The 23,247-nt window shown below is 41.5% G+C and overlaps 1 protein-coding gene across 1 annotated transcript in view; it reads right to left on the bottom strand.

Moving 5' to 3' along the window:
- Window positions 1-23,247, bottom strand: part of LOC147731391 (uncharacterized) — a 345,351-nt gene that overhangs the window by 8,376 nt on the left and 313,728 nt on the right. Inside the window, exons 8-9 of the mRNA XM_086956439.1 lie at window positions 8,701-8,777; window positions 6,442-6,537 (exon numbers count right to left, since the gene is read on the bottom strand). Coding sequence (XP_086812565.1) covers window positions 6,442-6,537; window positions 8,701-8,777 — 173 coding nt within the window. The remainder of the gene's footprint in view (window positions 1-6,441; window positions 6,538-8,700; window positions 8,778-23,247) is intronic.

Genomic DNA, 23,247 nt, shown 5'->3' with positions numbered 1-23,247 from the left:
TTTTGCCCCAAAGTAAAATAAGAATGTATCGCTTAGGATTGATAAGAATTACATTTCCTATATTTCTTTTTAGTTGAACATACCACCCCTTCCTAATTCTCTAAATATGCATTGCTTGGGCACTTTGTTTTGTTAAATGGCAAGTTTCAGATTGATTGTTCAAAGGTACAGTGGATTGCAGGGCAGTGGTAGACAGTACTCTGATGAAGATCTCTTACTAGCGGATGATTACCAAATGGAATTGAGCCATTACCACCTCACCCAGCTTCCTCATCACAGTCCTTATTCTATAAGGAAGATATAGGAAAATAAAACGTGAACCAAACTGCTTAAAATTAGACAGTAAATAATAGTTTGGAGCTGACAATGTTAAACCTGGCATTATGAGCAACCTGTTTCAAACAGAGACCAATCAGAACAGCAGGAGGGCTGTGGTAGAGCTCAATTATTGGTCAGCGGTGGGGCAGAGCTATTTGTTTGCAGTACATTTTGACAGTGACACTGGTTTTAGCGTGTTGTGCCTATTTGTCTACTAGTCTTGCTGGGTTCTGTGCAGGGCAGGTCTGAGGTTATGAGTTTTAAAAGTTCTAGGTAAAAATAGCGCCAATTGCAGGTATCTGGACACCACAGACTGGAACAAAGTCACGAGCTCAGGCCAACTGCAATGGAGCACAGGCTGAACACAGGGCCACATCCAGCTCACTTGAGGTTTTACCTTCTGACTTCAAAGTGGTGTCTGTGTAGCTTTGCTTTGCTGAACACTGGGTTGCTCGGTGTCAAATCCAGGGAAGCTTTCAGTTGCAATGTGATGCAGGTCTCTGTGTCAGATTCAGTGAAGCTTTCAGCTGTGCGATGAGCCTCTGTGGGAATCTGCATCACTCAGCGTCTGATCTGGTTGAACTGTCTGTGAGGAGCAGGGCATCTTTAAGAGGCTTTGTGTTGTTTAGCGTCAGATCGGGTGAAGCTTTCCCTCAAAATCAGTGCAGCATGGCTCTGTGGGGATCAGCGTTGCTTGCCTTCAGATCCGGAGAAGTCCTTAATGAGAATCTGTGGGACTTTGCATTTCTTCATACTGGAAACAGTGAAACCTTCAGTTAGGCAGGGAAGTACACTTTGACTCCAGCCAAAGATACAGGACCTTGAGGAAAACAATTGGGGGTCAGATCTCTCTCCCACAGAGGCCAACAGTGAGGACCAGGTCAGGTCCATTTGGGTCTGGGTAGCTGGCTTGCTGTGTCCTTGTAGCCCATACAGGGTGTCAGCTAACTGACCCTTGGAGTCACTTCTGGGACCCTGGGTTCAAAGCAAGCAGGTCCAGTCTTTCTTTTGCAGACAGCATGGCATTCCTTCCTCTGAATCTTCTCAAGCCAAGGAGTGTTCTGATTTCAGGTCCTGATGATGCCACTTTAATACCTAGTGCCAACCTGTGGGTGGAACACCCCTTTGTCTATCCCTGAAACTGGTCAGTTCTCCTTTTTCCTGGGTTTTGCTCCAGTTTGTGTCATTAAACAAATGGCAGGCAAACCCAGGTGAGAACTAGTGGCAGGGTAGGCTTCTTCTGAAGTCAGGAAAAGATGGGTACATCCCCCAGTATACTCTCTGAAGTGAAATGAGGCCAAGGGGAATACCCTCACCTCTTCATAGCCAGACCTTTTTTTCTACTGTCTAAGAGGAATACACATCACACTGAAGGAGGGTAATTAACAGTCATGTGACAATGGACACTGGCAGAAAGGAACATTTGTTTTAGGGAAGAAAATACTAATTTTCTAAAAGTGGCATTTCCAAAATAGTTATTTTAAATTGGACTTTACCACTAAAATAGATTTAAAATTAAAATGAGTGGAAGAAGTATTTCTCTGGCTGTTCACAGTTGAACCAGTTGTTCTGTGGTAGTGAAACAACTGGCTTCCCCAGAGTGGTTCCTCTGGAAGCCAGTCTTTCTACCACCATGGTCTGAATGGCACAGGCATCCCTTAGGGCAGTGACAAGGACCCCATTCCCTGTAACCTGGTGGAATTGATAACTCTCACCCTCGGGCATCACTATATTACCCTCTGAGTCCATCTCCCAACTAAGAGACACTAGGGCATACTCCACCCTCTGCTCCTGGGGATTACCTCCCCCAAGTCCACCTTGTTCACCCCTGAGGAATACTCCCCCTGTGGGTGGTTTCCTGGTACACACAGGGCCCCCCTCTTGTGCCCTAACTGGAGACAGTCAAAGCACATGAGTGGAAAAGAGCACCTGGGCTTCCACCCAGAAGACCGCTTCCCCCTAGTCTCAGCAGGGGCATAGTAACCCTTTCTCCCCACACTATTTTGACCCCTACTTGGGACATGTCTGTTTTACCCTGGACCTTCCCCTCACTCTGCTGTAGGCGGCTTGAACCACCCTTCTTGGGGTCACTCCCAGGTACCTTCTTTCACACTCTTGGTGACATTCTGTCACTATTTTTCTGGGTTGTTTAACATATAGTAATTTGCATGTAATACATATTTACTCAAAGTGCAATTTGCATGTTATAGTTAACCATAGTTCTCTGCCTCCGTCCTCCCATTTGAAATAGAAATGTTGCCATCAAACGTTTGGAAGCTTTGGAATTGCCTCCACACAAATATGTTTTGTGACGTCTGGCAACTGCTTTACAGACAAAATGGCCAGGTACTGCGCTCTTGGATCTTGTACATTGAATGGCGACCATTCTAATGATTCTGAAAATGATGTTGCTTCAAGCCTCTTGTTGACTGTTGCTGATATGTGGGAAGAGGTCAAGAGTTTGTAGAAGCAAGTTTCAGAGAGTGAACAAGAGGAATGGGTCAAAGCAGGCTACGTGAAGAATCACAATGAGATCTGCATGTTGACAGATGGAAGATCTGTGCTGCCATTTGCTATGTTGTCTGCTATGGCTAGGCATTTTTATGACCCATCCTATATGGTCGAGAGATGCAATGGTGCATCCTTTTAAGACACACTGGTTAATTCCCCAGTTTCATCTCATTGCACCCATGTGTCACCTACCACCAGTTAAATGTTTGTAGAACTGTAGTAATGATGAGTCAGCGCAGGGAGACCAGGCAGTCTTTTCAATTTCATGCAACTTAATTTTGTTGAAACACCTGTAAGTGAGGGGCTGTGCTAAATATTAGTAGTAGTGTGTATTTTCTTATGATTAGTGGAAGCATATCCAAATAAGAGGAATGACTGTTGCCAAGCTGTTATTGAAGGAATTGATCCCTCCTTTTGGCCTAATTGTTTCTTTGGAGTGAGATTGTGAGGCTCATTTTAATGATTTTATGCTGTGAATAGCCTTGCCAGTGGAGAGACTTTATCGTAGTTACCGGCCTGAAGCATCAGGTTTTGTTGAACAGGTCAACAGGTCAACAGGATGTTGAAGTCCCGGCTTGACAAAGTGCTTGCGTCCACATCACTTAAATGGCTGATTGTCCTTCCCTCACTGCTGATGGGTTTTCAAAGCACTTCTGATCAGAGGATTCGAGGACAGTATGAAATCCTCAGGGGGGGAGTGATGAGACTTCTTATTCTGCCTGCAGGTGTGTTTGTGAATGTTACAGATGATATGGTTCTCGACTACTGCAAGGGACTGGCTGATGGGGTGTGTTCTGTCTCTCATCAGGTTGAGGCGGCAACTCCCCTTCCAAGCCAAGAACAATACCATGACCTGGCCCAGGTGATTGGGTCCTAGTTAACAAACACTTCAGGAAAGGTTGTCTTGAAGCCTGCTGGTGTGGCCCCTATCATGTCATTCTTGTGACGAACACTGCTGTGAACAGTGGAGGCCTCCCAAACTGGGGACATGCTTCTCATATACGAAGAGTGAGACAAGCTGGTGAGAGGTAGAGCAAGCTTTTTTTTTTAGAGCCAAGCTCCAAGATATCCCAAACAATCAGAGAGGGGAGAAAAGTGTCCCCACCTATCTCAAAGTCAACCTTAGACAAATATTGACCCTGTGGTGAACGAGCGAAGGGTAAACACAGTGAACCAAGCTAAAGATACTATGAATGATAACTCTTAACCTAAAGAAGGGCCAAGCAGTGCAGCCAGAGGGAGGCTGAAAAGAGAAAGGTGGTCAAGGAAGTGAAAAGACTGACAGCTGTTGTGTCAGAAGCACACATCCCAGGGACTACCAATGAAAAAACTGAGAAGAGTGAACAAAGTAAAAATGATGATGATCAGCGAGTGATGAGGAGATCAAAGAGGACTTGAGTTCCTAGTCGAAGGTACTTGGCTCCTCAGTGGTATACTTTGATGAAAGTGGGCCTAACCCGAGAACATAGGAGACGGACGATCAACGAAAAGTGCTTTAAAATCCTCTGTGAACAGGGCTACCACAGCGAAGATTGACTGACTTTTAACTCAAATTCAAGTGAACCATTACAAACAAACTGAAACCTGTCTGAAACTTATGGAACATCTTAGGGCCCAGGCTGTAGTTGAAGGGGAGGGTTGTCAGTTTAGAAGATTATGTAGGGGGTAGGAATAACTTCTGAATATAATTAAACATATATACTCATTCTTTAACTAATCAATGTTTTGCCAATTTGACAGTAGAAGACTTCCAAGAAACCACGTTGTCTAATTCACCAAACAAATGTCAGATGAGTTTAATTGCATTGGCAATTGTCTTCGTTTTTCTCATGATCTGCCTCTTAGTGTGTTCAAATTTTTCTGCTGAGTATGCTTCCATTATAACAAACCAATTTTCAACTAACCTAGATGAACTGTATAGAATTAACATGCTAATTTCACAAGGGAATGGCTCCCAAGGAACTATACTAAGAATGTTTTCTTGAACATGTTGTATGAGTACTCTATAGTTATGTATCTGTATGTTTCTTATATCTGCAGTTATCCTCCTGCATCTACTGCAGAGGGAGTGACTTATTGCTACTTACCTCTTTCATAACCTTTGTCCTGCAGTATAATGCTTAGTATTCTTTATCATTAAGGTTGCTTTGAACATTATATTTTGAATTCTGATTTAGTTCTTGAGCAGCTGCCTATGTACAAACATTTTATTCCTCATTATGATGCTGGTACATAGATACGGTATGGTATTTCTTTAGATCTCCAACAAAGAGTGAGATTTCCTGTGTTTAGAGAGAAGGGATGACATGTAAGATGAATGAGGCTGAGAAGCATTTTATTGAGGAGTTGCAAGATAGAAGGTTAAGGGCCAGATGTACGACCATTCTAAATTGCAACTCGCAATTTGCGCTTGATTGCGAGCCGCAAATTGCGAGTTGCAATTTAGAATGTACGACAGTGTCAGAGACACTGATTGCGATTCCCAATGGAATTGCAAAATGCGAGGCTCATGAAAATTAATGAGGCACTCGCAATTTGTGACCCCAATGGGAATGGCCGGCCATCCCAGGGATGGTAGCCTGCTGTGCTCAGCAGACCTCCATGTCTAAAGCCGTTTTTTTTAAAATGCAGCCTGTTATCCTTAAAGCAAAACGGGATGCATTAAAAAAAATACATTAGTTTCATTTTTTAAGGGCAGGTAGTGGTCCCTGGAACCACTGCCTGCCCCTAAAAATGTTTTCCCCTGCATTCGCAAAGAGGAAGAGGTCCCCTTCCCATTTGCGACTGCATTACCACCCTCTTGAAGAGGGCAGTAACTTGCAAGTGTTTTGCGACCGCAGTTGCAAAACATTCATACATGGCTTGTGAGTCGCTCTTAAGAAGGGAACTATTTTGGTGACTAGCAAAATAGTGTTTGTACATGGGCCTTTTAAGTTTTTCCGTGAATATATCTCTTATATCTATTGTGTATAAGCAAATATTGTAATTTTGATATTGTAATAGATTGGTGTTGATTAATATTCATTTTTTTGCATGTTGTGCTTGTTTGTTTATTATGAAATAAGTTGCAATAAAATATTTTGAACACAAAAAAGAATGTCGATCACCACATAATTGCTTCATAGGTTCTTAAAGAATAGAGTTATGACATTTGCATGTACTGTATATGGTTGAATGTGGTGATTGACTTTCTGTGAACTGTAATCCAAGAGAAATTCTTTTTATACATTAATTGTACGAGAGACAAAAAAGCCAACTCCAGAGCACTGATTAATGTAAACGTAATCTCTCTATATGTTTTACTGTGAAATGCTCATGGTTCTGGGGTGCCCTTCAAAACAATTGCTGTTATTAATTGGGCCAACTCAATGTTTCTCTGCTACAGATCAGATTGAAATCTGAAACTTATATCAACAGCATGCAGTTAACCGAATGAGCTGTCTACAGAACCCCCATGGGCATTACCTTGGTTGGTTTGGTGAGGATGGGGACGGCCTTAGACGCATTACGTTTACAAGTGATCATTATTTTGAACTTGCTGTTGCTTTTCAGCAGGTGGTTTGGCTGAACCTCGAATATCTCATGTGAAATGACTGAAAATAAAGCTCTTACCTCGCAATAATCGTATCCAGTCCTGCAGGGTTCTTTAGTCTCTCTCCCTTTGAAGCAATCGGCTGTATCACATGTAAACTTTCGGCACGTTTTTCCCTGGAAGCAAATTCAGAACAAATAAGTGAGTCTGGTGACTTCACTCACATATTAGTTTTACACTGGCGGTACACTAACACTGTATTCATCCCTGAGCAAACATACAGAGAAGCAAAATAAGATGTGGTGCTACTTTAAGGTCCCTGTAGCTAGATGCCTTACCCTCTTCCCGCAAGAGGGCACCAGAGAGTAATTAGGGATCTTAAAGAATGCCTGGTTGTCAGGGCAAGGAGGAACGTCCAAATAGAATATTGTCCTTTTGTCAGGGTCTCCGAAAATCCTGGCACCAGCACTGAGCATATGAGGCAGGTCTAATTGGGTACAATGGAGGAGATTTACAATCCCCTTACGTCATCTTTACGACACCGTTGCATCACTTCTGCGACGCAGTGGCGTCGGAAACCATGTGCCACCATGCAACAGATTTACAACGTGACGCAGCTAGTGGGATGCGTCACGTTGTAAAGCCCTGCACTACATTATATCTGCATCAGGTATAATGTATGCAGGGTGGGCGTTCCGTTGCAAGGGAGCCCCGTAAAAGTGATGCAGTGAAATCTACAAGATTCCACTGAGTCACTTTTACGTCCACGCTGAATCAAAACCTTACGCCTGCTTGTAGCAGGCGTAAGGAGTGACGCAGCATTGCAAGTATAAGATGCCCCTGAGCAGTGCTGGAGTGGCGTTGCCATTGCGACACGACTCCGGCACTGCATCACCTATACGCTGATAGATGCGTTACACATCTGTCTCTCCTTGCACCACGGTGCGCTGCATTGTAAATGCGGTGCATCCATGGTTTCACACGGGGTTCCTAACGTCATGCAAAATAACTGGCTCATCCCTGCTGATCTGCAGGGATTCGCCAGTTACTGTAAATTTGCCCCAATATGTCTAATAACCCAAAGAAAGCGTAACTGTGAACTGTACATGCAAATATGTACTGTGTGTGTAAGAGAGAGCAATGCAGCCCGCCCACATGACCCAGGTACAGTTTCTGAAGAGGCGCGAATTAAACGTGCCAGATGAAATATCACAAGTCCATCGGCATACAATGTAAGTTTGGCGTAGAGTCACAAAGTAGGACGTTTTGGGCATTCACTTGCTGCACGCAACATACATACATCTCTGTGCAAGTGGCATAGGCTGTGCAGACAGGGCAGTGAGGTTTACAAATCAATCCAGTATCGAAGACGAGTGCAGAAAGCATTGGCATGTGACATAAAAGTAGGAAATAATTACGAAAGAAATTACTATAATTTTTGTGGCATATTTCATGCTCAACATAATGTATGCTAAGTGTGAATGAAATGCAATTTAAATATGCAGTGTGTACATTGAACAGAGTCATACTGGTGAATTAGTTCATCTGGTGGACTTTACCTGTTCGATATAAGCCCTTGTGTTGCTGTTATTGTTAACATATTAAGTGCACTATAACTTGGGTGGTTTTGCGCTGTAGAAATATGCAAAATAAATGCTGGTGAGTCACCAAGAAGTCGTAAAGTACACATATAGCACGCTTAGATAACACTTTGCATAAGTCAGTCACACTTTTTGCCCCGAACTCTGTGAATCAGTCCCATAAAGTTTGACTTATAAGTGGAGAAACATAACCAGTGGGAAAATATTCTGGGAGCGATTCTGTAAGTAAACGTGTCAAGAGTACGTCACAGCTAAACCTACTCACAGAAAAAAAAGTCTCTTTTATCAGGTCCACGTTTGTTATGTTTGGAGACAGTCGGGTAAAATGCCCACTCAGCTACATACACTGTTTGTTTATAATTTACACACGTTAAAGGATGAACATTTCATGAAAGCCACCATTACAGAGCACCATTGGTTGCCAGCAGATACCTGTGAAGTATTATGCATTACATTATGCACATTACAACCCAATTATTAAAATTCCAGCAAAATGGCTGCAAAGTGATCTGCAGGTCACAAGTTCGAAATCCAGTAAAACCAACTCAACTTTATATCCCTCTGAGGTGGGACATTGACTACTATTCCACTGGGTAATAGTAAAGTCTGTTACTTACAGCACGCTTAAATGGAAGCTGTGTGGTTTGAAGTTCATAATAAAAATGTTATTTTGTTGACTGACTGACTGTTACCTGGGGCCTGCATTTCAGGAATCCTATGTATTTAGATGACACTTACATTTCCTGGAAAAGGCGTTGTTGTTGTTGTTGGTGTTGTCGTCGTTGTGGTAGTAGCTGGTGTGGTCGGCATATCACCTGCCATAAGGACAAAAATCAGAAATTAGCTGGCCATCAGCATAAGAGGTATACGATTTCTCTAGTACGTCCTTGTCCTGGATAAAGAAGGACTGGGCATTTGCAGCTTCATTGCGTGAGAAATGTCAGCGTATATTTACTGGTAAAGTGGCGAAGCGTGTCGTTAAGCCCAAAAGGCTAATGACACGCTCCGTCACTTTAGAATAGCAGGGCTGCACCATATTTACAAGAATATGGTGTAGCCGTGAGTTTTCCCCCTGCGCTGGGGCTAAAGTTAGCTGCTTAGCACCAACATAGGTGTCTGCGTTGCAGGAGAAAATTGTTTATGTGCAGGAAGGTTGTCCCCTCCTGCACATAAACAATCTTTAAATGGCGTTTTGTAACTTCTCTGAGTGCTGCTCAATGTAGCACACATAAAAGTTGCAAAACATCATTTTTTTTAAAAACAATTGTTTATGTGCAGGAAAGGACCCCTTCTTGCACATAAACACTCACTGGCATTTTGCTGTCTCCATATGTGCTGCACAAAGCAGCACACATGGAAACAGCAAAAACGAGGCAAAATTGAACATTTCTCCTCTTTTCACCAGGGTAAGACCAGGCTTTCCCTGGTCTTAATTTTTGCGCAGGCCCTTATTCACACCAGCATTGTAAATATGGGACACCGTCAAAATCAATGGGTGTTGCGGTGGAATGCTCATAGCATGACCCATATGCCCTCCCTTTTCGGCAAAGCCCCTATCGCCCCCACCACAACGTCCTGGAAAGTGATGTTCTGGTGGTGATAGGGGCTTGTAACTATGCTCTGTCACTGGTGGTCAATTACCAACACTGGTGAGATGACTGCTTTAACAGGCAGCAGATAAATGTATGTTAATTATGATTGTGGGTAGTATGAAATTGCCACTTTCAGTAAATAAAGACTAGTAATAACCGCTGCAGGTAAAAATCCTGCTGGGGAACAATTTCTTTTCCTGCACCAAATAAGTACTGTATGAGCGGTAAATAACACTGCTTCACATTGCAGCACCTTGTTATGGGCTTCATCCTTTTATCGCCCCCTACTAGCAGTTGTTATTTGGGTGCTATTTTTCAGCACCGTTCTTGGGGGCACATTGTTCTGTAATTAGGATCAGCTGTAGTACAATTTCCGCAGATGCCAGTACATCACTGTTGCTATGTCAATTGACTGGATCTTAAAATTAGGTTTTGAATTGAAGGTTCTGGCAGTCATTGATGGGTCTCCTTGGACCTAATGAAAGCAGTGTAATGGTGGTTGTCAATCATTTGTCTGTTTCACTTTCCTGACACTGTCTCGTCTCCCTTCAGAGCTTAGGAAGGCGAAAGGATGAAGGTTGCACTTTAGCAACACCAATTGACTTATCCTTTGTTTAACCACAACACTGTGTGGACATGTGGCTGACAGGAGGTTCAGACCAATCAGCTGCTCTCACGGACCTGAGAGATGTAAGAAAGGCCATTTCGTGTTGCGAATGTGTTCCCCATAATTCCCCTCCCTATGCAATCCAATGGCTGTGCTATGGTGTTAGGGAAGCTCTCATTGTCTATTTGACACCACTTGGAACCCTTCAGAGCAAAACTGTACCACTTTTGTCAGCTACCCATCAATAAATCTACATGTTTTAATACAAGGAGTGCTTGTGTGAACTGTAAGGGAGAGAGAGAGTGTGTGTTTGTGTATATGTGTATAGGGTATATACACCACTGAACAGGTCCAATCAATGGGATCATGGATGTTTGTATGTGCTATTTCTATAGGTAAAAGACAGCAGAGAACTGGACAGGGTCAGAGACAAGCATAAAGCCAATGAGTGAGTAAAAAGTTAGCTGGTTTGTGACTTGTTATGCTTTGTGATGTACTGTTTGTTAATGATATGAATCTTCCAGTCTTGCCTAAATTGGAGTAGCGCAGAGGTGGTCCTGATAGATACAGGGATGTTGTACAAGTTCCCGGTTGCACATGAGGAAAGGCTTGCTGTCTTTTGTTTTATACTTAAGGGGTTGCTAGTGTGTAGCCTGGGAGGCCATGGAGCACAGCGCTGCCATCATTCAGATGTAAGGGAGGGTGGATGTAAGTTCTAAAGTCACCTTGGAAGAAGAGTATCCTTTCCTATACAAGAGAGACCTGGTACCACACAACCTTTGTTGTTTTGAAAATGTGTTCTTTGAAGTTGACGTTGGTGTCCAGGGAGAATCCAAATGACCTGACATTCTGTAAAAGTTAAGGTTTGCAGCCATCAAAGTTCATGTTATTAAGCTAGGTTTGTACTGTTTCTTCTTTGTTGTTCTTGGCAAATAATAGGAATTCTGTCTTGTTTGGGTGGAGCTTCGAATAGGCGCTGGACATCTATGTCTAGAAGAGGTGCAAGCAGTGTTTGTGGTGTTAGAAGTCTGGTTCATGAGAATGTTCCCTTTTGGTCGCACCCCTCATTCCTACTTCCAAATCTCTGCAGTGAGCTGAAAGCCACAGGCCACAACCTGGACTGGGCTGCCAACGACTGGTGGTTGTTTGAACAGCAGATGAAATGTATCCACACAGAATGCTACAGTTACTAGTGTGAGCATTTCTACCCAGCTCTTAATTCAAGCACTTTTATATTACAACCAGAATAAAATGATTAAAAAACAAAAGAGCATTCAATAGGTTGTGACATGTTAGACTGAAACTCAAATGTTGCGAAAAATAATTGTGGGCTAACACTGTAACCGTTTTGAATACCTAAGTTAAACTAAGATGCACAAAAAGCCATCAGTAGGTATAATTTACAGGAACCAATTCATACATTTTGAGACCTGTAGATATTTACACCTACAGGTAGAATATTAGTAACATAGAAAATATCCGTTTGGTTGGAATAGTGTAGCAATAACCTTAGGGAATGGCTGCACGGTCCCAGTGATGTGACGGAGAGCACGATTTCAAAGATAAGCAAAACACACAAAGTTAGGATTAGACAGAGTTCCTTAGTACAAGAAGCAAAAAGAAAAATAACCCTTCCTCATCCACTTCTTTTCATTTTCCACCATGCTCTCCAAGTAGATTATAGCAGGGAACCATTATTGTAGCCAAATGGTCACATCTTGCCAAGGCCTCAGTATAAAACATCTTCCATTATGCTGCCAGACCCCATTGCAATCTTTCCCTCATTGTAGGCAGTCATACGCACATGTACATACATATACAAAGATAGGAAGACACATGTACATACCCTCACACATGCTCACTCATCCACTCTTGCTTAGACCCCCACAGGCATTCACATCTCTTGATGCCTTCCCACCTCCACCTACCTACATGGCAGGCGGTGGAGATCCTGACTCCGAGATGAAGCAGCTTAACACCGGTTGTTTTTTTAACTTTGTGGCTGGGTACCAGTGGTCCAAACGGTAGTTTAATAACAAAAGGAGGGATTGGTGTTCTGTTCCATAGTGCAAAGCCTTCTCAGGACTTGGACGACAGAGAGCTGTAGCTAACAGCTCTGTGCCTCGGTAGACCAAAGGAGGCTAGACAACTTCATAATGTTGGCTGAAGACTCAAAGAACAGGCCGGGAACAGTGGGATGTGAGTAGTGGTGAAGGTTCGGTAGATGAGAAGAGAATCTAAAGGCTGAGCTCAGGGCAACAGCCATTTTTGCCCTAAGCCCTTGTACAATTGAATCTGCCGGAGTGCTTTCCATCTCTCACCACCGCAGCACAGGCACGCTGGTATGCAAGATTGGGACCCAATTGAAGGTTCCTCTGTCTGGCATTTAGTGTGTGTGTCTGTGTCAGTGGTCCAAGTGAATTAAAAAAAGTATAGGAACTGTGATCCTGTGCGCAAAGGGGGTGGGGTGAGTGAGCGTGGGGGTGGGGTCAAAGGTGTGGCTAAAAGAATCAAAAACTTCTGCAACTTTTTTCGGTCTTTCACCCTCATTAAACTACATATAAAATTAAGGCATAGCTTAAATGAAAAATAAATGCAAGTTAACCCCTTCGCTGCGGGGCGTTTTCACCTGCTGTGTGGGGGGGGGAAGGGGGCGCGCGCAGCGCCCCCCATGCTGGTGACGAGCTGAGCTCGTCATGAGGCACAGCGGAGCTGCCCTCATGACGAGCTGAGCTCATCACGGCCGCACCCGTTTTTAGAACGTTTAGCACAGCGGGGAAATTAGCTCCGCGTGCGAACGTTTCAACGTCCATGACGAGCTCAGCTCGTCACCAGCATGGATGGTGTTAAGTTAATCACTGGGAAATGCACTATCATACAGTGTAAAACCGCTATTGTATTATAATACACTTCAGAGGTCTGTGTCTGTAACCAGAGAGCCACAGAATTGAATCCTGGTTGATACAGCCAAGTATAGTGACTTGTGCATGTTTAGTGCTACGAGGTACCATTCTGTGACAAAAAGCACTGTGAATATGTAAGCCATTATTTTAAACTTCAAGTACACATAGTATGAAATAGGCAGCTACAAAATATGCCAAAAGGATTAAGATAATGTGCTTCCAAAATGTAGACATAGTGCATTAGTTTTTTATAAATGTCCATCACAGCTCAGCTGGTACTCCCTTGCAATACCACTCAAAAGAATAAACCTGTCATCAGTAAGCCTCAAGTGATTCCATCAATTAAAGCCAATGGTGTCTTCCATGCACCCTTTACATTTGCATATTGACCAGTTGCTCACATTTACATTGCTTTCAGGTAAGCAGGCACTCTGGCAAGAAGGCTTGTTTAGATGTCTGCCCCTTCCTCGGTTTCACAGCACATGAAACTCCCTGCCTTACACTTTAGCTGAAGCATTTCAACTGTGGGAATTAACCGTCGCGGGGCAGTTCTTTTTTCACAAAAAGTAGGGGAACTGTTTTTCTCAAATTAGAAAAGTATGAGCAAACCGTGCTCCTCAGATCCCATCTACAATGACCAGTGGGCTCTGTGTGTGTGTGTGTGTGTGTATGCATGTCTACTGCCATATTTGGTAATGTTATCAGTGATGCTAATTTAGTAACACTTTTCACCCTAAGTGGGATGGGTATGCCCAGGCGGGGGTTCCTTGCTCACTGTGCCACTGGATTCAAACTAGGCTGGCTGAAGAAGGGTGACATACCGTGAAACCGGTCCCAGGATGCTTGTTTCCGGTCCAGGGAGGACCTGTCCTGGCAGTTCGGTCTGGACTGTTCCCATGGGGCACAGGATCAAGACTGATTTGCATATGGCTGGGTCCAAACTGGGGTGGCGTAGTGGGCAAAAGAACAATGGATTTAACCCAGATCTTTTGACTGGGGGAGAATGTTTGCATTGTTTGCATTCCGTCCATCATTTGTTTGCTGTAACACGTTATTTAAGATGACATCAGTGATGTCATTAGTGATGTCACTGACCATGTCTTGAGGGATGTAATATGTGAGGTCATAAACAGTGCATTTCGGGGGCGTAAGTTATAGTAGTTAGCTCAGGTAGCTACAACTGCTGAATTTCTATGGATTTTTAAGTGTGAAATTTGAGCCTAACTATAACAGCCCTGTAACCTTTGTTTTTTAAGTGACTTTCTAAGCATTTTTTGAATTCTATTGCCTAACCATAATGTTCCTGTAACATTTGTTTTTACAGTGAATGTCTACGTTTTTCAAACATTATTTCCTAACTATATTGTCCTGTAACCTTTGGTTTTATTTGTGAATTTCAAAGGTTTTTAAATTTTATTTTCTAACTGTAACCTTTGAGAGTCAGTGTGTGAGTGACTGTATAGGTTAGTGAGTTGGTGTGTGAGTGACTTTTTGGTCTGTGAGTAGGTGTGTGAATGGTTGTGTGGGTGTATGAGTGGCTGCATGGGTCTGTGAGTAGCTGTTTGGTTATGTGAGTGGGGGTGTGAGTGTCTTTATGGATGTATGAGTAGTTGTGAGGGTGTGTGTGTGGATTTGTCAGATGGTGAGTGGGTGGCTGCATGAGTCTGTGAGTGGGTGTGTTAGCAGCTGTGTGGGTGTATGAGTGGCTGTGTTGGTGTGCGAGTGGGTTTGTGAGTGACTGTATGAGTCTGTAACTGGGTATTAGAGTAGGTTTATGAGTCTGTGAGTGGGTGTTTGAGTGGCTGTATGGCTCTGTAAGTGGGTGCATGAGTGGTTTGGTTTTGTGGGTGTTTAAGTGACTGTATGTGTGGGTAAGTGGTTATGTGGGTGTGTGAATGGCTGGTTAGGTCTATGAGTGAGTGTGTGAGTGGTTTTGTGAGTGTGTGAGTGGGTGTGTGGGTCTGTGAGTGGACGTGAGAGTGGAAGAATGGATGAGTTAGTGTGTTTCTGAGTATCTGTGTGGGTGTGTCAGTAGCTGTGTGAGTGACTGGGCCAGAAATAAAACCCACCTGCCCCTTTATCCAACAAGAGACTACAGTTTTTGCACAAAATATCTACCCAACTGGAGTACTTTCTACTGGTTAATTAGTAAGTGTTAACTCATTGGGGAAATGTCTAATGCATAATCTACACTAGTGCTGTGTAATGGAACAGAAGGAAATGTCTCCAGTGATCTTCTGTGTGTTTCATTTCGGCAATGTGATTGTTCCTCAAGCGTCTTCTTCCAGAAATCTGTGATAACATAAATTCTCCTAGATAGCAGATGACAAGAATACAAAGAGGTGAATCTCCACCAAGTAAGGGTACCTACTCTTAACTTTATAAAGTAAGTGCTTCTTTGTTTGGTGGAGATGTCCTCATAAGCTTCGGCATCAAGAAGGCATCACCAAAATCGTCAGGAAACACACTGGCTAGGGGACCTCATGGTAAGCTGCCCATCATAAGAGCAAAAGATGGGAAGACCTTGGGATACTACTATGGTGTAAGAGGCGGGGTCAAAAGGGCAAGGCTTTCAGGCAATTTTGCACATTTGCATACTCGTAGTAATTTAAAGCAACAACCATGGACTCTAGTCTCACAAGGAGAGGTCAAGAAACAACCCACTTGTCACAGTCACGACAGATTGAGCTCCAATAGATCAACGATGCATTCACCTCCACAAAGGATTTCAGATCAGAGTCAAAAAAATGTATTTGGGTAAAACAATACCAATAAAAGAGCAAATAAACAACTGTTTAACGAAAAATTAACATGATTAAATTTTGTCCAACATAATCAATACCCAAGTATTCATTTTCCAACAATACTACAGAGCCGAACTGCAGTGGAGACGTACTTATAAGCCATAAAACAAGAGAATTCATAATTTAAAAGAAGTAGGTGGCATAATGAAGGTTTACACTTTATAATATTTAATAATCTTAATAATGGTTTTTAAAAAGTGCGTCTCGGGTTAAGATAAAGTTTACAGAAAAACATAAAGTGCAGAGTGCTCCTTACAGAAATTGAGTTACATGGACACAAATCTAATTTAGCATCACAATATACATCACTTGGGTACAAACCAACAAGTGAGCAATTCCCATCCTGAACCTAATCAAGTAAAACATTTTGGCTTGATTAAAATAAAACGAATAATAGGATTCAATTTGTGGGGAGCTAATTAGTAATGGGTGCTCTACAACCCTTTTTTTGTCCCTTTCCTGACTGTCTCTTTCATTCTTCAAGTACAATAGGAAGTCATTTTTGAGCTTATCCTTTGGAATTGCAGATATGTTTCCAGGTCTATTAAAACAATCCTGCAATCCCAACTTCTCCAATTGATCTTGCAATAGGAGAGCCAGGGAATTTTTTTTACACAATCCAATTTTAAACAATCCAAGATTATGTCACGGTTCAGGGCTGGTTCCTCTTTTACCCAAATGCTACGCCACATCATCAGAGGTGCTAATTGCATACGAGAGGACAATGGTGATACGCCCAATTCCTTATGGCATATAATAGCCGGGGTACTTATGGGTAGTGTCAGCACACATCTTAACATCATATTCTCAGCTCTCTGGAGACCCAGAGTGTTGATGCAGCCCCAAACTCCAGCACCATACAAAGTGGTGGGGCATGTTCGTGGTTTATATATGCCTATGATTACTTTTATGGCGTGAGAGCCTAATTTTCCATAAATCCAAAAAAGCCTCCACATTTTTATTAAAGCCCCCAATCCTTGCATGAACTAGATGGGTCCAAGTGTTTTTTTTTAAAAGAATGCCTAAGTAAGAAAAAGTTGGCACCTGACACAATATTTCATTGTTTATATAAAATGTCTTAGTTTTAGATGGTGATTTAACAGCTACAAATACATGCGATTTTACAACATTTGTTTTTAACCCAGGATTTCAGATCAAATAAATGAGAAATTGCTGAACGTATTTGCTTTGACTTCGCCAAGCCCAGGAAATTAGGATAATCTGGTGTTTACAGAAGGGTAAGGGGGGCTGCTCGGCCCTCCTCCCTGGGCTGATTTTAACACTGGCGGTCCCATCCCCTGGGGCCCTGCCACTTGATGCTGGGTTTTCTGGTTCCACCCAGTGGGCAGTGTTCAGAACTGCGAGGGAGCCTTAATGCCCCTGCAGTCCCTGCTTACTCCCCGCATCCAGTGGGCGTTAACATTGCTTAAAAAATGCTGCTCCCTACATGTGGGAGCAATTATTTTATCTGTTTACAGCATGCTTGATAGCAGGCAGGAAAACAGATGACAATGTTCCTGCTCCCACCTGCTGGAAGAGGCCTTACTGTTTGCTCTCGCTTGGCGGGAACTGTCAAAGCTCCTGACAAGCAAGAGTAAACAACTATGTCAGGAGACTGGGCACCTTGGGATATAGGGAGCCGACCCTGGGAGGTGGTGGTCCCCAGGGACATTAATGGCTCCAGAAGGAAGGCTCTGTGGTACCCTCCTTGTTTATGTAGGGCCAACCCCAGGGAGGTGGCGGTCCCTGGGGCAAAAATGGCCCGGGAGGAGGGCTGCATGAACATCCTTCTCAATTAAAATTTGGCCATGCCAGGGGAGGTGGTGGTCCCCAGGCCAAATATGGCCTGGCAGGGGAGCCTCGTGTCCTCTCTCCCTCTTCAAAATGTAATTTGCCCTGGGGTGGTGGTGGTCCCCAGGGCAATTTATAAGTAAGGAGGGGGTACGCGTGGCCCCCTCCTATTTTAAAACCAAGCCCCAGGAGGTGGTGGTCTCCCAAGCTGTAAAAGGCCTACAGAGGGGGGCTGTTGCGGCCCACCTCTCATAATTTCATAATTGCACATTGGATTGTCCATGGGGAGGCCCCCTCCAGATATTATATATCATAATATGCCCCAAGACCTATGATTCACAGATCCCTGTGATTTTTGTCGGGAATATTGTAAAAAGATGTTTCTGACCCCCATGGTCCCTGGGGGACTTCACCATCATGGGTCAGGGTATTCCTCCCTGCCCCCTTTTCTTCTTTTTACTTTTTTTTGGAACTCAGCTGAGTCTGAGTCCCAAAAGAGCTGCCAGCACTTCCTACTTGAGGTGTTGGCAGCCAATCAGATGAGATCTGTTGTATTTGAGGAGGGTCCACGCTTCTAGATATACAAATTTGTTTTTGCTTTAATATCTCAAAAACTACTGAACGGATTTAAACCAGATCACAAAAAGGAGGCTTTCTGGACTTAGATCTAGTGTTCTGCCAAATTCAGAACCGGGCTGTAGACGTGTTTAAAATCTCTATGAGAATTACCATTGGAAACGCACTATTTCCCCCCCCCCTCATTTTTCCCAGCCCCTGCTTGACACATCACCACAAAACTGCCCATACACAACAAGGCATGCAGGGCACTTTTTTGGAAACTTCCATGAAGACTCGTCAAACGACGTCAAAGTTACAAGCAAACCAAGAAATGCTTTACCGATGGAAACTAGATCCTAACTATAACTACCTACTGGGGACTGCCAGTAGGTAATATGTATATATATATATATATATATATATATATATATATATATATATATATATATATATATATATATATATATATATATATATACATACATACATACATACATACATACATACATACATACATACATACATATATATATATATATATATATATATATATATATATATATATATATATATATATATATATATATATTTACATTTGTTTTGCCAATGGAATTTTCTCGCGCACTCCCGGCTTTCTTTAAATGACGACCAGCAATCCGATGCAGTGCACGTTATTTTAATATCATAACAGCTTGACCAGCAGCACTTCTCTACACGTTTTGGTCTCGCAGACCTTGTTCAAGAGACTATTCTCAACTGGCATATCCTGCAAATGTGTTTAAATAAAAGTGAAAACAAACACAAAGTGACATCATTTCCTTTTTTGGACCGCAGCTAAGAATTGTGGTACTTGTAGTACATATTTCATTTTAAATTAATATCTCTTCATTAAACCAATTAATTCCTAGTAAGTTATTCAATCTTTTACCAATGTAACATCTTTTTCACATTTGAAATGAATGATTTACTTTTACCCTCCAGTGGGTAATTTAATGCCGTTCAATAAATCTACCGTTTAGTGGGTTTTTCTTTTCTTCCCATCATCCTTCCCTTTGGTGGGTTGTGGTGAATAGTAACAACAAAGATCCGTTGCTGTTCCTAATTTCCTGTATGGTATTTACAATAATGATCGCCATATTAATATTTCGATGTATCCCACCAATATATGCTGCCTTATACAAACTTGTGTAAATTGTAAAGAGGTGACTGCAAAAGTGAAAATTAAAAATGAAAAATAAAAATAAAAAAATGAAAAAGGATAGTTAAAACATGTTACTAAGGGGACAAGATTCATTTTACAAAATAGGGGGGGGGGTGATGGTTCAATTGGGATGGCTCATAGGTGGTAATGTAATTCCACATCCTGGTTCAGTCCATGCAGGCTCAGAGTTTGGAAATTCAGGATGTGTTTCAACTCCTTCTGCCTAAGGATTTTTTCGCGATCTCCACCACGTGGATGAATGGCTACTGTCTCTACTGCATAAAATTTCAGTTCTTTCTAATTTCCTCCATGTGCCTTTTCCATGTGTTTTGCCACAGCGTTGCTACGATCATTGCTCACAGTGGCCCAAACGTGTTCTAAAATGCGTTTTTTTAATTCGCATTTCGTGCTCTCCACGTATTTCAAAGCACATGGGCATTCAATGATGTAAATAGAAAATTGGCTCTTACAGTTTATAAGTTGCTGGATTTGCCATAAGCATTTATTGGCCATCATGATCTCCTTTTTGTTTTGAGCAATGGCACACACCTTGTATCCTGTGCATTTGAAGAAGCCCTTTGGTTTTAGCCAGATTTCCGATTTTTTAGGGGATTGAAAATGACTGTGAACTGACTTGTCCTGCAAGTTTTTGGCTCTTCTGTAGGTGATATTAGGATGATCCCCTATTATATTGGTCACTGTGGAATCCATTTGTAAAATATGCCACATTTTTTTTTTTTAGAATGTTCAACACTTGTTTGTTACTAGTAGAGTAAGTAGTTATCAATCTTATTTTGTTTTCCTCATTCACAATAGGAGCCTTTTCTTTCAGTAAATCTGTTCTGTTTCTCAAATTAGTTATTTTAAGTGCTGTGCTAATTGCACCTGGATTATACATTCATTTTTCAAATCTTAATCCTGCCTGTTTTTGATGTTTGATCCATTCCTCTTCATTTGAACATATTTGTTTAATCCTGAGGAACTCCCCATAGGGGATGTTTTTAATCAGACTTGCCTGGTGGAAACTTTGTGCATGTAACACAGCGTTAGTTGCTGTGGTTTTGCGATGTAGGGTTGTTTGCACCTCATTGTTGTTGATATAAATCATTGTATCCAGAAATATCACTTTCTGTTCACTGATATCATATGTGAATTTTAGTTTGAAGTCAGAGTTATTAAGTATATCAAAGTATTCTGCAAATTCTTCCTGAGTTCCATCCCACACTAATAGCAGATCGTCAATATATCTTGACCATGCTATTGTCTTGTTTTGAAATCGTTCATTATTTTTAGTTCAAGCCCAGGTTTGTTCCCATAGTCCCATGGTGAGACAAGCATACAATGGACTAAAAGAAAAGCCCATGGCCGTGCCCTTGACTTGCCGGAAAATTTGATCCCCAAACATAAAGGCCTTTTGTTCCAAGCATAATTGGATCATTTCCAAAAGCATCCTGTTGTGATTTGTAAACTGTATATTTCTTTCTGCCGAATTTTTTTTACAAGCTCCTAATCCAATATCATGTTGCATGTTCGAATACAAGGATACCACATCCATAGGTATCAACTTGTAAGTTGATTGCCATGGAGTTTCCTGCAAGTGCCTTAATAGATCACCCGTGTCTAGGAGATACAAAGTCGATCCCTTCACATAAGGTAGTAAAAATAAGTCTAGGAAATTGGCCATAGGTTCGAGTAGTGCCTCTTTGGCCAGTATAATTGGCCAATATAATTGGCCTCCCTGGTGGTTTAGTGGGGTTTTCATGGACTTTTGGAAGAAAGTAGATGGTAGCCAATTTTGGATGGGCTGCTTCAAATACTTGACTTCATCTTCATCTAACAAATTTTGTTTCAACCAGTCGTCTAGTTTTATATCCAATTCCTCTTTCCATTTCTTCGTAGGATTACTTTGCAACTTCTTATAGTTTTCTTTGCTCTTGAGTTGCGAATATGCCTCTCGTATGTAGGCTTCCTTCTCCAAAAAGACGGCATTACCGCCTTTGTCAGCCATTTTTATCTCAATCGTATCGTAATTTTTTAATTGATTTAAAGCTTGGCGTTCTTTGCCAGAGAGATTATCCTTAATTTTAGGATCTGTTAGTTGGTAAAGATCTTTAATCACACATTCGTGAAATACATCGATTTTATTTCCTGGGGCTAATTGCGGATTGAAAATTTCGCAAAGATTTGTCAACCAGCGCCAAAGTTATTGGGAAAAGAAAAAATGCTTTTTGAATAGAAACAAGGTCCTAACTATAACTACCTACTGGCGACCACGAGTAGGTAATGTGTATATATATATATATATATATATATATATATATATATATATATATATATATATATATATATATATGCAACACGAAATGCGCACAGCAGCAAGCAGCGCAATCACCGACCACACCAGCATGTTTCGAGGGTCTTTATTTCCAGGCAAGTAGGTATTTTGCAAGCAGAACAGCATGACGCGTTTCGAGGTCAGTTACCTCTTAATCATATGCATGGTTTCTGGGGTGGGTTCGTTAGTCTTTTTAAACGTGGCTGGAACACTGAAGAGGGACAGCTGTCCTTTAGTCTTAAAGAGGCAGTCTTTTTTCATGATTTTCCAAGTGTTTGGAAGAATTAAGGTAACAGTACTAATTAATTTATTTTCCAACTTGTTAGTCGGGTCCAGGGTAAAAGTACCCATTTCCATTCCTTGAACATGTTTATAACACATTAATCACTCCCAATGATGTTTGGTTTACCTTAATTCTTGTATCTCCCAATGTCTTTTTTGTTCAGACTGCAAGGTCCACAATGCCTCTTTCTGCATACACAGCGTTATTTCGTTTCTTCAGTGTTGATTTTGGTAAACAATCCTCAGTGTGTTACAGGCCAATTGCTTCACGCTTTAAACGGTCGAATTAATATTTCGTTTTTCCCGCTGGCCTCAAGCAACACTGGTTTTTGAAACAGTATACACCCAGGCAGACTTATGCTCTAAGGAACTGGCTAACTCTTAACACATTATGATCACAACATATGATAAACACAAGATTGGTAAAAAACAATTAATAAAACAGACTGTTAAGATATGAAAATATATTTTTAATCTCGATATATTTTTTTAAAAAATAGCATAGTGAAACAATTCAGAAAATGTTGCTATGTGAATATGATGAATATAAAACATTGATTATGAGATGACAAATCTGATACATTTTTAAAAGGACAAGAAAAATATAAAAAAAATACAAAAAAAGATAATTTCCAGATTATTCCTTCAGATTTTGTTAGACTTGGGCTGTGTCAACGCGTTTCGACAATCTTTTGTCTTCATCAGGACTTTAAAATATGCAGCCACTTTTTTTCTAAATAAAACAGAACAGATTTTAAATAGATGTAAGATTAACACTTTCTAAGTTATATGTAGCAACTTTTGTTTCTGACTGACCAAAATTGGCCAACAATTCATAACATTTCTTAACATTTTGTAACAGTCTGCAGATAGTTTTCTTAAAAAATAATTACAATAAACACATTCTGAGCATTTGCTCCAAAAAGAATTGATAGCTTCGAATGAGATTCCTTAGCCAGACTACTATATACATGGGAGTGATAATACAGAATCGTCGATACTACAGAGTGAAAGGCCATTTATAGTCAAACCCGGAAAGAAAGGTGTTCTTTCGTGAGTAGTTTGAGGATGAATTCCTATTGGCAAAACTCATCTGAAGGTGTGTTCATATTTGACAAATCTAAGTGTTTCAACGAAGTTTCTCCTACTAGATCCTTACTTATAGAACGAGATATTTGTCTAAAAGACTATTATAGTAACTGCTATTCAATT

This window comes from Lissotriton vulgaris, chromosome 2_1, assembly GCF_964263255.1.
Source record: "Lissotriton vulgaris chromosome 2_1, aLisVul1.2, whole genome shotgun sequence".
Taxonomy (NCBI): domain Eukaryota; kingdom Metazoa; phylum Chordata; class Amphibia; order Caudata; family Salamandridae; genus Lissotriton; species Lissotriton vulgaris.
Note: the sequence above shows the minus strand (reverse complement) of the source record. Positions and strands in the feature narration are given on the sequence as shown.